Genomic DNA, 14,666 nt, shown 5'->3' on the forward strand with positions numbered 1-14,666 from the left:
AAAAAGAACGTCCAAACAAGTCTTTATACAATTTTAAGGTTATTGTTAATAATTTGGTTAACATATCTTAATATAATTTGAGTCTAAAACATTTCAATTATGAATAAATCTAAAAAATAACAGATACTCAAAAAGTTATCTATAAATTGCAGAAAAAGCTATCGTCGTTTTTGATAACGAAGTCTAAAACGGCACGTCGTTGTAAGAAGAAGAGTAATTCTCAGCCATTCGTCGTTTTTCTTAAAACTTTTCTAACCAGTGAGATGCTTTTCTTTTCTTTTACGATCTGAGAAAACCGATTCTTTTATATTTTTTCTTTTTCTTTTTAAAAGGTCGCCGGAAAATCGTTCTTTCAAGGATCGATTTCCGGCGATGGCTTCGGGTGCATCATTCTTCTTCCCTCTCCTTCTGCTCCTCTCAGCGATCTCTGGCATCTCTTCCGAAACCGCGATCCGTCTCCCGTCGGAGAATCTCGTCGCCGGAGGGAATCGGAAGGTCCGCGCCGACGATGGCGTATTCTGCGATAGCTGGAAACTCGCCGTGGAGACGAACAACGCCGGGAATTGGAAACAAATTCCGGCGAGGTGCGCGGCCTTCGTGCAGGCGTACATGACGGGGGGACAGTACTCGTCGGATTTGGAGGTGATCGGAAAACTGTCGTCGGAGTTTGCGAGGAGCGTGAAGCTGGTCGGAGATGATAGAGACGCGTGGGTGTTCGATATCGACGAAACTCTTCTATCGAACTTGCCGTATTACGAAGAGACCGGGTTCGGGTAAGTGGTTTTGCTTTCGAACTTTTTAGCCGTTGGATTGGTCAACTAGGTTAAGGTAATTGGTCAACGGTATTCGTATGAATAAATAGAAATACCTAGTAGTGAATTTGTTTCAATAATTAGTGAATTTATTTGATATTTTGGAAGAAATTTATGCAATGAATCACTCTCGTAAGTAAATTTGTTTCAAATTCAATTATTAGTTGACCAATGCTATACAATGTTTATATTGAATACAAAAGATTATTATTATAAAGAATGAATTAGGATGACTTATTTTTACTTATGTATGGATCAACAAACAGGCTATGGCCACATTAATAACAGAAATTCTGTGTATATGTGGTCATGTTGGTTAGTTTGTAGCAGAATGACATCATGAGAATTTTTATTGAAAAACACAGCAGAGAAGGGGCATCTTGACTGCACGAATCATAACTAGTTGACTGACTTTAGAGTTTACATATATGTATGGGGTTGTTGGTGTGAATTTCTATGGTTTAAGTACATAACAATGGGTTATGCTTATGGCTTGTTTTAAAACTTTGGATACCAGGACAGAGATCTTTAATGAGACATCCTTTGATGAATGGGTGAAATTGGCCAAGGCTCCAGCTTTGCTACCAAGTTTCAGTTTGCACAATGAGCTTCAGGAGTTGGGATTCAAAATAATTCTCTTAACTGGGAGAAGTGAGCAGCAGAGGAGTGCCACTGAGGCAAACCTTCTATTTGCAGGGTACAGAAACTGGGAGAGGCTTATCTTAAGGTACATAAAGCAAAATAATTGTTTCTTACTGTTTATTGGTAATCTTCTTAGGATAGAAATATAAAGACATTGAAAGACACAGTCCTGTTTGAAGAAAGAGAGATACAAAATCAGACGAGATGCCTCTCTATCTCATGTCTTTGTATTTTCTTTCCTACACTTACCCCTTAGTAAGGATACACATTTTGTTGTTCTGTTGAACTTAGCTTGAAATTCCTTGTATGAAACAGAGGCCCTTCTGACCAAGGTAAAACAGCTGCTCAGTACAAGTCTGAGAAGAGATCAGAATTGGTGGAAGAAGGCTACAGGATCCATGGCAACTCTGGTGATCAGTGGAGTGATTTATGGGGTTTTGCTGTGGCATCACGCTCTTTTAAACTCCCAAACCCAATGTATTATATTGCTTAACAGAGAAATGGTATCCCCAACTTGTATTCTCTTCTCATGATTGCTTGTTGTGTATTATGAACATGAATGTCTCTCCATTGTTTTCATGGCCGAAGCTATGAGTGGACCATACATTCATAAGGGCTGGTTTGGGAACAATTCTCCTAACTGACGAAGATTCATTGGAGACCAGACAATTGTAAATGAGATTCTGATTGATGTTAGTTTCTTATGTACTACATTGTTAGAGATAAAAGTTGTTTCACTGGATTTCATTATTTTCACCCAGTATAACATAGAATAGCTTAAACTATTGGTTATTTTCAATTAGTTACACTTGTTTTGATTAGTATGCATGGCCTTCTCTGCATTTCTCAGCCAATTCATATGGTAGAGCTGGCACTCTAGGGTGTAGAGACTTGCTACTTTTGGCACCCTTTTGAATTTTGATTGTGGTTTTGTAATCTAGATGCTAGAGCATTATATTGTTGCGAAATTTCACTATTCAGAAGTAACCTAATAGGGGCCTTGTGGAATGCTGGGAATGAAGTTTCAAGGCATAATTTAAGAAACCCGTGATAAACTAGTGCGCATAAAGTATCCAAATCAAGCATGTCACGTGAAACATAAATTGTCTGGCTTGTATATACCATCAGGCATCAGGTGTTGTCTTTCTATAATAATCATGAAACATATTAGAAGTCTCGGAAGTCAGCAAGTATTTTTTTGATAATAATATTAAACATGTATGCTGAATGAATCTATGAAGAATTAAATTAGCAGGTGTGTAAATTGAGATTGGTAACACTAATTAGTGGAGAAGCCATGACCAACCTGTAACTAATAAAGTATACTGTAATAATTACTATTCAAGGAGATGATGAAGTAGAATTAGTGTGCTTAGAAGCACTTACAGCCAGAGAACCGCAAACAAGAGGCTTTGGTGTTGGAATTCTGAGACAACTTAGACTACCACCTGGGATCACAGAACACTCAGGTTGAGGTCTCTGCATGTCCCTTCCAGGAATGCAGTTAAGTGAGACATCAAAACCCACATTCCTGAAGAAAAGCCTTGAACATTGTTGGCTGAACCCAGAAAAGAAATTGTAAGCAACAGTCAAATTTGCAAGGCTCCTCAGAGAGCATATTACATCTGATAACTCCCCAGAAAGCTTGTTATGTGCCAAGTTAAGGACTTGAATGTCTTGCAGACAAGACAATGTGTCTGGCACATGACCCATGAGAGTATTGTAGCTAACATCCAGAACTTGAATCTCAGTGAATAGCCCCACTCCTTCAGGGATGCAACCAGTTAACTGGTTATTCAGGAACAGAATCTCCTTCAATTTAGAACCCATGAATCCAAAACTTGCTGGGATGTTCCCACTCAACTTGTTGTTGGCTAAATTTATCACTGATGCAGGGGAATTTCCAAGATTCTGAGGGATTTCACCTTCAAATTGATTGTTGTTGAGAAACAGTGCATCAAGATTCTTGTAGAAGAGTTCTTGAGGGATTGTCCCGGAGAAGTAGTTGAACCTGAGGTCCAAGTAGATGAGGCTTGGCATGTACAAAGTAGCAGAAGGGAAAGAACCTGAGAATTGGTTGTTGCTGAGGTCAAATTCTTCAAGAGTGTCGAGGTCTCTGAATTCATCAGGAACAGTACCAGTGAACCTGTTACTGTTAAGGTGGAAAAGGGACATGTCAGTGAGTAAAGATAGCTCTTTGACAAGGGTTCCTTGGAGATTTGCATGGTTGAGATCTATGCCTGCAACTACAGGGAATGCTGATGCAGATGCACCCATTTCATCTTCAGTAAAATCACAAAAAACCCCTTTGTAAGAACACACATTTGGACCAACCCATGTTCCTAGAATTTTCTTTGGGTCATCAGTGATTGCAGATTTCCATGCCTGTAGCGCTGTGTAAGCTCCATCCAGCTTTGATTCTGAAGAAGATCCAGAGGGTTGTGGGTTGTTAACCCCTCCCCCAACCCAAACCACTCCTCCTCCACCACCATTGCCAACACCAACACCAACACCTACACCACCAACAACACCAAATTCAGCTACTATTGTGTTTGAATGAAGGGTGAGGATCATAAGAAAAGCAAGTCTCCAGGTATTGTCCATGTTTAGCTGAAGATACCAAGATGCTTATTTGATTGTATGCTTGTAATGTTGTCCAAATAAGGTTGCTTGCAGCATTGAATGCAGAGAGAGAGAGTTTGTGTGAGAGTGTGGTGTAAGTGTAAGTGTGTAACTTGGTCTGCTTATTTGTCTTGAATGTGTCCCATTCTATTCTATTCAGCAAGATTTCTTTTTTGGTTTATGTAAATTGTAATGAGCTTGAGCTATACCTTGGTACAACTTTTTTCTGTAAAAGATGTTGACTTGTCTTGGATGAAAAATTTTCTGTGTCAGAACATAACGGTGGCGGTGAGTGAGATTAGAAGGGTGAGGTGAACTAAACAGCAAACACCACTGCTTTTTGTGTTCTTTGAGGTGGTGTTTGTTGTTATAATGGGAGGCTGAAGATAATCAATAATAATAATAATAATAATAGATACTTTAGATAGATGCAGCGTTATATATATGTGTATATATTAAATGCATTTGGTAGTTATGTTTTAAATAATGGATAAATAATGGTGAAGGTTGCATATTAAAATGTTAAATGGAATTGACAAAAATGATGGGTAATGGTTGATGTGAACGTACGCCTCCATTATTGCAGCATAGGCCACATGTTATCTAATAACGCATGCTATTAAGAAATAAGATTCTCAATTTTCAAAACACAGTTAATTTGCAACAATGTCAATGGGCAATTGCCACAAGAATGAAGTCAGATAATATAAAATATATGCACAAAAGAGAGTTTTTTTTTTGTTAATGCGGGACGAAAGGCCCAAACAAACAACAAGGTCTTGATCTTTTTGGGTCTGAAAATCCCAATTACATCACTGAATAAAAGGTGACTCATTATTTCAGGAGATTCATTCCAGTATTGTATTTCTTAGTTCTTACTCGTGGTCTGCCTTATCCATCCAATCAGCACAAGTATTTGCTTCACCGTGGGTATGAGTGAGGTCTTAGAGTCTGTTTAGAAAGTAGGAGGTTACTTTTTTTTTTTGAATTATAAAAAGTTATAGAATACGTGTTTGGTATCATTTGAAAAAAAAGTTTTAATTTTTTAAAAAGTTAATTCATAATTTTTAAAAAAGTAAAAATATATGATTTTTTTTTCAATAAATCATTTTATCACTTTTATAAAAAATATTTTTTGTTTCTTCTGGAAATACTAGTCTTCCATTTAAGGGTGTCAAAATTTTTCGAAGTGCGGAGATCTCTGTGGGGACTGCCCTGAATGGAGATCCGAAGGCAGAGAATTTTTTCTGTAGAGATGGGGATGGAGACTAAAATCCTCCCGAGATAGGCACGAGGACTCGAGCGAGAATCCCCGTCCCGTCTCCGATAATTCCCCAAATTCTTAAGTTTATTTAAATACCTTGAATTTATTTTTAATATAGGGACTTTTTAGTAATTTCACCTATGAAAATCCTAACCCTACCTTATTGAATGTCTTCCATTCTCTTCTACTACTCCACTTAGCACCGTTTCGAAGCCCTAACTCTCCAGAAAAGTTCAAAACTCCCAATCCCCATAATTGTATCCACAGTCACAGCCATAGCAGCATACCCCCTCGCCAGTCGCTACCGGCCACTCTTCCTGCTCAGTGCTTACCCCCTTATGCACTATAATTTGTTATGTTATATTTCTTGACTTATAATCTTGGATAAGATATGTTTGTAATAATGTTTTGTAGTTTTTTTTTTAATTTTTCACTATAATTTTCATATAAATGTTCAACATAGGGAGATGGGGAATGGGGCCCCGCGAAAAACACGGAGAACGCGGGAAATGGGGATGGGGACAATTATCCCCCCATGGCGAGGATCGGGGCGGGGATGGGATCGATTCTGGGGGCGGGGACGGGGAGCAAGGAGGCATCCCCTGCCCCGTCCTGCCCCATTGACATTCCTATCTTCCACCATCATTTTCAAAAGTCTTTTGAACAACCTTGGCATAATCGATCAATTCTGGGCGGGGACGGGGAGCAAGGAGGCATCCCCTGCCCCGTCCTGCCCCATTGACATTCCTATCTTCCACCATCATTTTCAAAAGTCTTTTGAACAACCTTGGCATAATCCTAAATAATTATGAGCTATTTGGGGTCTCATGAAAGATTGTTGGAATACCTTCTTATTTCTTCAACTCCACATCTTCCAACATGCTACTACAAAGATGTTGCACCACCTGGTTTGCGATGCATTTTTCCAATTCGATCCCAAGTATTTGGAGATCCAATCCTTCAAAAGAACGAAGAAGAAATTCTGGAGTTTTCTTTGCTCTACTAATTTTCAACAAATTTGCGCTGCCCTGGAGCAGTCCCTTAAGACATGAATGGTGCTTTCTATCTCAGTTTTGCAGTGGTGACATAACGGCGATGCACCATACCATCTCTGTCTCATAGAGTTTGTTTTCAGTCTATCATGCGCAGCTTGTAGATGAGATTTTTCATTCTCTGTGGTTCTCTCCAACCCCAAATTCTTTTCCAAAGCTCCTCTACATTGTCTATTGCTTGAGCTATGGCTTGATATGCTGATTTAACCGTGAAGATACCATCATGAGTATGTTTTCAAGCTAGGTTATCTGGAGGATCCAATTCCTTAGGAGCTGGGTTAGCCCGCAGCCAAAGTAAACATTCATCTGGGAGTAGCATTTGCAGATCATCCCATTTTTAATTGCTATCCGCTGTTACATACTTCTTGACTTCCACCGTTGCATTTGGTAGGATATAATCTCTGAGGCAAGATTTCCATATTCAGCCAATTGTCCACCCAAAACTTGGTATCATCTTCATTTCCAACCCTGTGAATTACTCCTTCTTCTATGATTGGACAGCAACTGTGCAAAGCTTTCCACAAATCTAAACCACTGCGTTTTACTTGGAGGAGAGTGTTTTTCACCTCAACATGGTACTTGCTCCACAACACCCTTGTCCATATAGTTGGTTAGGTTTCATTACCATCTCCCAACAAATTTTAGTCAGGAAAGTAGTATTCATATGCTCAAGCCTCTTGAACCCCAACCCACCTTCATATTTGTGTTTGCACAATATGTCCCACTTTATCATGTGGACTTTTCTATTGTCTTCATTCGATTCCCATACAAAGCTTCTCTGAGTCTTCTCAATATTGGTACAAATAGTTTTAGGAACTCTTCCATGTTGCATTGCAATGTTGGCTACTGGGCCAATTGCTGTTTGCGCAAGAACTACCCTACTTACCATAGACAAGATCTTTTGTTTCCACCCCTTCAACTTTGACTTGACCTTCTCAAGAATGTGTCCATATCTTCTTTTCATACCCCGCCCCTCAATAATGTGTGCTCATAGATACCTCCCAACTTCCTTTGTTTCATTGAACCCCAATGTTTGAATGATCATTCTACGAGTCTCATTTCCAACCTTCTTGAAAAAATACACTTGGGTTTTCTGAGAATTCACAATTGGCCCCGACGCAGCACAGAATTTATCTAAGCAATTTTTAATAGCATTCATTTGTCCTTGTGAAGCTTCTGCAAATAATATCAAATCGTCGACGGACAGGAGGTGGGATATAGTGGGTTCATTTCTACCAACAGTGATTGGTTTTCACGTATCATTGTTAATCATGTCCTCTCTTATATGAGATAACCGATCAAGATAGATGACGAATATATATATGGAGACATTGGGCCATGTTGTCGAATGCTACAGGACGGTTGAAATTTCTTGGTAGGCTCTCCGTTCCATAGGATTTGAAAGTCAGGTGTCCTTATACAACACATAATAATATAAGGTATTGAGAAATCATAAAGGCATTGCTTGATGAATTTCCAACTTAGGTGGTCATATGCCTTCTTGAGATTGATTTTTATTGCCATGTGCCCCTTCTTGGCAGCAGATTTTCTCATGGTATGGATGAGCTCCTTGGCAATAATTATATTGTCCTGTATCCTTCTTCCAGGTACAAAGCTGGATTGGGCAAGGGAGATTCTGTCGCTTAGTATCCTTTTGATTCTGTTAGCGATGATCTTTGTTACAGTTTTATACGAAACATTACACAAAGATATCGGTCTAAAGTGATTAATAAACTCCGGGTGTTCATTTTTTGAAATAAGGGTTAGGAAAGTGTTGTTAACTTCTCTAGTAATACCTAGGCTGCTCCAGCATTTCAAGACAAATTCCTTTAAGCTTTCCCCTACCACTTGCCAATTTTGCTTATAGAATCCCGCTTGAAGTCCATCCTCGCCAGGTGGTTTGAGGGAGCCCATTGTGTTGATGGCCTGAATAACTTTCTTTGGTATGACGGGGCTTTTCAAACTCTCTTGTTCACCACTCACTAGAGCAGGGTAGAAGCTCTTTATATTAAGCACACAAATTCTATTTAGATCAGACTCTTGGAACAAATTGTTATAATAGTCGCAAGCAAGGGTCCTTAAGGCTTCATTGTCTTCAATCCATTTTCCGTTCGTCCCCTTCAATTTCATGATCTTATTCCTCCTTCTCCTAATTATTGCCTTGGTATGGTAATATCTCATATTTCGATCTCCATCCACCATCCAATTTTCTCTATAGACTTTTGAATCCAAAAGGTTTGCTCCCTATCCAACACCTCTTCTAATTCTTGGTTGAGCTCTTCTTCTAAATTTTCCAAAAACACATTGTAACCATACCTCAGTGAGTTCTGCACACCCTTCAGCCTGTTCAAAATGACCTTTTTTTTAATAAGTGACCAAAAGTATCCTGATTCCATTTTTTTCTCCGCAAAAGTGGAAGTAGCAATAGGAAGTGACATGTTTTTGGGCCAGGCCTCAGTTATAAAGGATTTGAAATCATGATGTTGCATCCACATGAACTCAAATCTAAAGGGTTTAGTTTTGGGTAAATAATGCTTACCTTCGCATCTTATAAGAATAGGATGGTGGTTAGATCAGACTCTTGGAAAAGTTTCTACCATCACTTCGTGAAATGCCAACCTCCATTTTTTGTTGTGTAAACTCCGGATAATTAGTAAATAATTGACCCATAAATTAATTATTATTTAAAAAATTAAAAAATTAAATTTTATAGCTTAATGGAGTAGAAATAATTAAAATATGAATTTTGACACTAATTTTAAAGATTTTGGCCCAAAGTTGGGCCAACAATTAAATCGGATGAACCGGGCCCAGGTGGGCCTAAGCCCACCTACACAACCCATATATATAAGCTTGCTTTAGCCACCCCCCCAAACACAATGAAACACGCTGAACTTGGGAGAAAGGGGAGAAAATATGAACCCTAACTCCACTCAATCTTCTATCCTCCATATCTTTCAATCTGGAGCTCCGATTGACAAGCCGTAAGTGGTAATGCGTTTGTCTCAAAATTCTCTACAAAACCCAACCAACAATTTGGTAAGAAAATTCTGATTTCATGCCCAGTTATCCCCTTTTCAGTTTTGTGATTTGAGATTTGGTATTGAGAGATTTTGTGATTTTGATGGTTTAGGGGTACTCTACCAGTAGATAATTATTGGATTTTGTCTAATTAATCCGCGGGTAAGATAATGAAATTCTAAACCCTTGTGATTATTCAATTATATGAACCCTAGTTATTAATTTAGTAAATTTCATGAAAATACATTGAATTGTGTTGAATTTAGTGTTGAATTGGCAAATTGGAGCTTGATGGATTTGGAGTCTTGGAAGCTTGACGTTTGGTGTTTCGAGCTTAGGGAGGAATCAACCAAAGTATGGTTTTTGTTTCTTGTAGTTAATATATAATATTGCGTGAAAACTTAGGCTAGTTATCTGTAAGATAGATTGAACGGTATGAGTTGATTGAGTAATGTGGTTAGTAAATGAGTATTTGTATATGTATGTATGACATTGGTGGTAGTATTGTGAATTTGAGTTGTTGATATTTAATGTTGATGTTAGATTTGGTTGTGAGTGGTTTTTGTTTTGTATGGGTTACATGTGTGTATATATGTGATATATGATGAGGCTGATGATGTATTGGTGGGATTTATGTTAGAAGGGAATGTGTTGAAATTGATATGTGATGAATATGATGAGGATTTGAGGGTTATGAAGTGATGATAATTGTTGATGTTCGTGAGGATTGGGGATACTTATGAATGTGTAATGTGAATTGATTTGAGAAATTGGGTGTAGAATGATTGAGGAAAGATGGAGAGGTAATTGGTAGTGATTTATATTTGGAATTGAAGTAAGTTGGATCGAGGATTTTGGAAAACTAGTGTTTAGAAACTTTTGGTAAAAGATTGATTTTTTACTAACTTCGGTGGGTCGTAACTCAGCTTCCAGATTCCCGATTTTTGCAAAATTTATTTTGAATTAAAATTGAGTCCGTGAAGTTTATTCCGTTCAAAGAACGGATGAAAAATCATTTAAAACGAAAAAGTTATGCGCGATTGAAGTTTGGTACAAATATTTGGTTTTTTGCAAACTTAGTAACTTTTCAGGAAAAAGAGGTGGTCGCGTACGAAAACGTGCACGCGACGCGGGATTTGGGCTCTGCCTAGGCGTTCCACGTACGCACACTTGCAAATTTGGACGCTCGCGTACGCGAGCAGTATACGCGACATGAGAATCCCCATTGTTTTGAAATCTCGCGTATGCTGACATAGTCTCGCGTATGCGGAACCTCTGTTTTATCCAAATGTGATATTTTTGAATGTTTAACCAAACCTCTAGCTTTTCAAACCTCTTTTATACTTGTTTAAGGTCCGTTAGTGAGTCTTTAAGCCTTAGAACGGGGATGAGTTTGTTAAATAAGTTGAGGAGATACTTGGGAGGATTTTGCGAAGTGTTATCTGAATTAATGAGGCATTGGTAATATTGAATAAGAAGTAAATAATGAAGATAATGATAATAGTAATGAAATTTGGTTGAGTTTAGAGGTGTTTGATGATGAGGTTGGCTATGAGAAAGAAGAATAAGGAGAGTTGAGTTAATTATGAACTTTGAATAAAATAAAATGAGATTGATTGAGATATATGAGACCGGGTAAGATGCAGTGGTGTTGTCAACTTGCTCTAGGTAAGAAATAAAGAAGAAGAATGGTTGAAAGTGATTATGAAGACAATGATTATAAATGTGAAGTGTGAATGTATGTTCTGTTTTATTTTGTTGCATCATTTTCTCTCTTGTAAAGTGTGTCGGACACTATATCCCATGAGTGTGACGGACACTATATCCCAAGAGCATGGCCGGCGCTATATCCCAAGAGTGTGAGAATAATTTATCCCAGGAAATGTGATGGGCACTATATCCCATGAATGTAGCGGGCACTATATCCCAAGAGTGTGACGGACATTATATCCCAAGAGTGTGGAGGCATGTCAGAAAGACAATATCCGGATTAGCTACCTGGTGTGTCGGGTTCTGACAAAGTAACCGACACGTGAGCTCACAGCCAGTAGGACAGGCATACATAATATGCATTTGTATGTTTTGCTTGAGTGTGCATTGTTTTGGTTTGCTTAACTTCTTTACCTCTGCTTATCTGCTACTTGTTCTACTTGCTGTAACTGCTATCTATATCTGTGTTTTCCTTGTATGTTTTGTTTGTCTTTGCAATTGAGAGGTTCCTCATTTGGCGGAGGTGTAATGAGGGTAGTTCCACTGGTGTTTTGGAGGGTTGGAAGAAGCAAAAGTGAAGTGTTGAGTTAGGATTAGATTCAAAACTTGAGAACCTTAGACATTTACCAAATTTCTGGTTTAGTTATTCGTTTAAGTTTAAATCTGAGTGTCAGAGTTCTAGGATTGCCTCTGACTTTTTCGAGATGTTTTATATTAACTATGACGACACCTTTACCATACTGAGAACCTCCAGTTCTCATTCTATACATATATTGTTGTTTTCAGATGCAAGACGCGAAGCACCACACTGAGCATTCTGGAGACTCTTGGAAGCGAAGAACTATCTTGGGACTCGGTGTTTGTATTTTTGTTTATATTTATGTATGTAATAGATTCTCCACCTTGTATTTTGTATTTTGTCCCTCCTAGAGATTGACTTGGAGAAATAGGGATTATGTTTATCTTTTAGTTTATTTTGTATTATCTTCAACTATATGGACATGGATGGCTTGGTTGTGTCTACTAATCTCCTTGACCTATATATTCAGTTTATTCCATATTAATCAAATATCGCTTAAAAATTCATTAGCATCTACAATGAGATAGTGGTTGAACCCTGCCTTCTTAATGGAGTCCTCTGCCACCCTGCCTGCACATCTTGTTTCTTGAATAGCAATCAAGTCTGATTTGTATTGAAGGAAAGATTGCTTTAAAGCTCTTGTAAATTTTGGGCTAGTTGCCCTTCTAGAATTTGAAGAAAAAATTAATCATCACACTTGATTAAAAAAATAAGCCCATAGGCTACAAATCTCAAATTAAAAAGCCACAAGACAAGGAGGCCCATTTAGGCCAGCTCCATATCACCCCCTGTCGGGGCTTTTTTCTTCCTCCATTCCATGACCGCTTGAGTCTCTTCTGCCATAATATCATCCAATTTCATCATAGAAAAAGTGGGCTTGGTTAGGTCAGGTGGTTTTGGGTCCATATTTTTCTCTAAGAGTGTTTCCATTACCATGGTGTATTCAGTTGAAGTATCCATATAATTTGGGTTAGGGTGTTATGGGCTGGGTATTGTCTCAACGATGCTTATGTGGATGGATTCAGGTGGGTTGTCGATTGGGCTAGCCAAAGGGACCACTATTTGGGCTTGATAGCTGTGTGATTTTCTTTTAGGTGTAGATGTTAGGGTTTCACTAGGTAGGTTTGCATGATTGGGCTCAGGTTATGGTGTCTTAGATAGGGACTTAGCTCTTCTCATTTGGCTTCCCATTAAGTATTCCTTGGGAGAATCTCCTACTGACGTTGTTTTCGAGGATGATAGCTGTGTATAGTTTTGTTGATTATCCATCATTTCGTTCCCCAAATCATCTTTCTCCAGTACCTCATACCTTGTCCTTCCTTCCACTATCTCCCTTTTGTCATGTTCCTCTTTCTGCTTGCGCCCATTCTTTGCATTGCTTTCCTCTTTGTTGGTTACCATTTTTTTGTCCTTTTTGGTTTTTGGACAAACATCCAAGCACTAAAATTGGAGTTTTTTGTAATTACACCATTGCCCTTGTCGATTCTATATCCCTTTCCTGCTCCATTGGTTTCATGGTGATCTGCTGTCCTTGGCGGGTTCACCGTGGTGGTACCACCTCCTTTTTCCATCTCTCCATTTGCTTTCTCATTAGTTATTGCTTTGTTGGAGCACTCATCATTTATGTGGCCAAATCTTCCGCAAGTGAAGCACACCATGTGCAACCCTTCATATTTTATATAGTAGCTTCTGCCATTCACCAGGTACTTTGCTTCCAGAGGTTTGCTGAGATCTAACTCAACGCAGAGTCTTGCAAACTTGTCTCTTGACTGGTTTTCTGTATTCATGTTCACCTTGAGGGTTTTACCTATTTGGTCGCCAACCGTCCCCAGAAAATGCTTGTCATAGTATTCAATTGGAAGATTGGGCAAACGTAACTATTGATGCGTGAGCATCTTTCCTATCTTTTCTTAGTGAATTTGCATTCAAATTATTGAGTTTAATCAAGAATTAATTATCTTTTATCCACTATGGATGCTACTTTGAGTCGTGTGTAATTCTGTTTATTTTAGGTGGCATTCGGATGGATTTGACTTAGTTTCTGCATGATCCTTTGTTATTTCAATTCTTAAGTTCTATTTTGATTTTCTATTTTAATTCTGTTATTTGCCTTTAGTTCTAAAAAATGTCTCATGTATTGCTCACTGAGCTTGAATTCAAAAGAAAAAAAAAAGAAAAAAGATGTATTGCATGAGAAATAGAGTTATATCAAAGAGCAGTCTTATTCACCTAATGTGGTGGTATTCTTTGTGATTCTAAATACATGACACGAACTATGCATATTTGAATTTGAATCAAATAATGTTGATGTATAAAGAACAGGAATTTAGAGAACTATTATGAATTCTCTGAAGTAAACAAACGCTTAATTCTTGAAGCAAAAGAAATATAAAAGTAAGGTCCAAGGCTCTAAGCATCAATGACTAGGGAGGTCAGACATGATTAAAAGCTCAAAGAGTTGTTTCCCTAGTCATATGCTTGTGGTGTAAATGTGTCAAGTAATCATTGAGACAGAGCACTAAGAGTCGAGATCAAATGCATTTAACAGAGTATGCCAAAGGTTTTAAGCACCACTGTCTGGGAGTAACTGAAAGAAAAATCAGAACTTAAAGAGAGTTCCCCAGTTAAGTGCTTGTGGTGTTTTTGTATCAAGTGAAGCTTGAGACAAAACATTTAAAGTCACGGCTAGGCTCAGGATGCAAAGCATAGAAGAAAAGAGAATTAAAGAAAGTTTTCTGTGTTCAAGGATTAAACTGAAGTATAAAATATTAGAGAATTCATAATATTATCCGGATTCTAATTCCGAATGACAGTGACATTCCTCTTATTCAAAGGAGAGTGAGATGCCAAAATTGTTCCGGATTGCAGTGTATAAACCCCACTTTAAGAAGAGACGTGAGCTTAATTGAACTCTCACTCTCATACAAATTCACATCTTAAGCCTGTATCAGTTTTGGTTGCTT

The 14,666-nt window shown here is 38.2% G+C and overlaps 2 protein-coding genes across 2 annotated transcripts; one reads left to right on the forward strand and one right to left on the reverse strand.

Annotated features, from left to right (window-relative positions):
- Positions 172-2,252, forward strand: LOC107644452 (acid phosphatase 1). Its single transcript, XM_016348313.2, has 3 exons — positions 172-773; positions 1,330-1,539; positions 1,770-2,252. The coding sequence occupies exons 1-3, from the start codon at positions 373-375 to the stop codon at positions 1,945-1,947; spliced, it is 789 nt and encodes a 262-aa protein (XP_016203799.1). The 5' UTR covers positions 172-372; the 3' UTR covers positions 1,948-2,252.
- LOC107644453 (leucine-rich repeat extensin-like protein 4) lies at positions 2,679-4,477 on the reverse strand. Its single transcript, XM_016348314.2, has one exon. It carries the CDS (start codon positions 4,056-4,058, stop codon positions 2,796-2,798), a length of 1,263 nt encoding a protein of 420 aa, XP_016203800.1. The 5' UTR covers positions 4,059-4,477; the 3' UTR covers positions 2,679-2,795.

Source organism: Arachis ipaensis, chromosome B05 (genome assembly GCF_000816755.2).
Source record: "Arachis ipaensis cultivar K30076 chromosome B05, Araip1.1, whole genome shotgun sequence".
In the NCBI taxonomy this organism is placed as follows: Eukaryota; Viridiplantae; Streptophyta; class Magnoliopsida; order Fabales; family Fabaceae; genus Arachis; species Arachis ipaensis.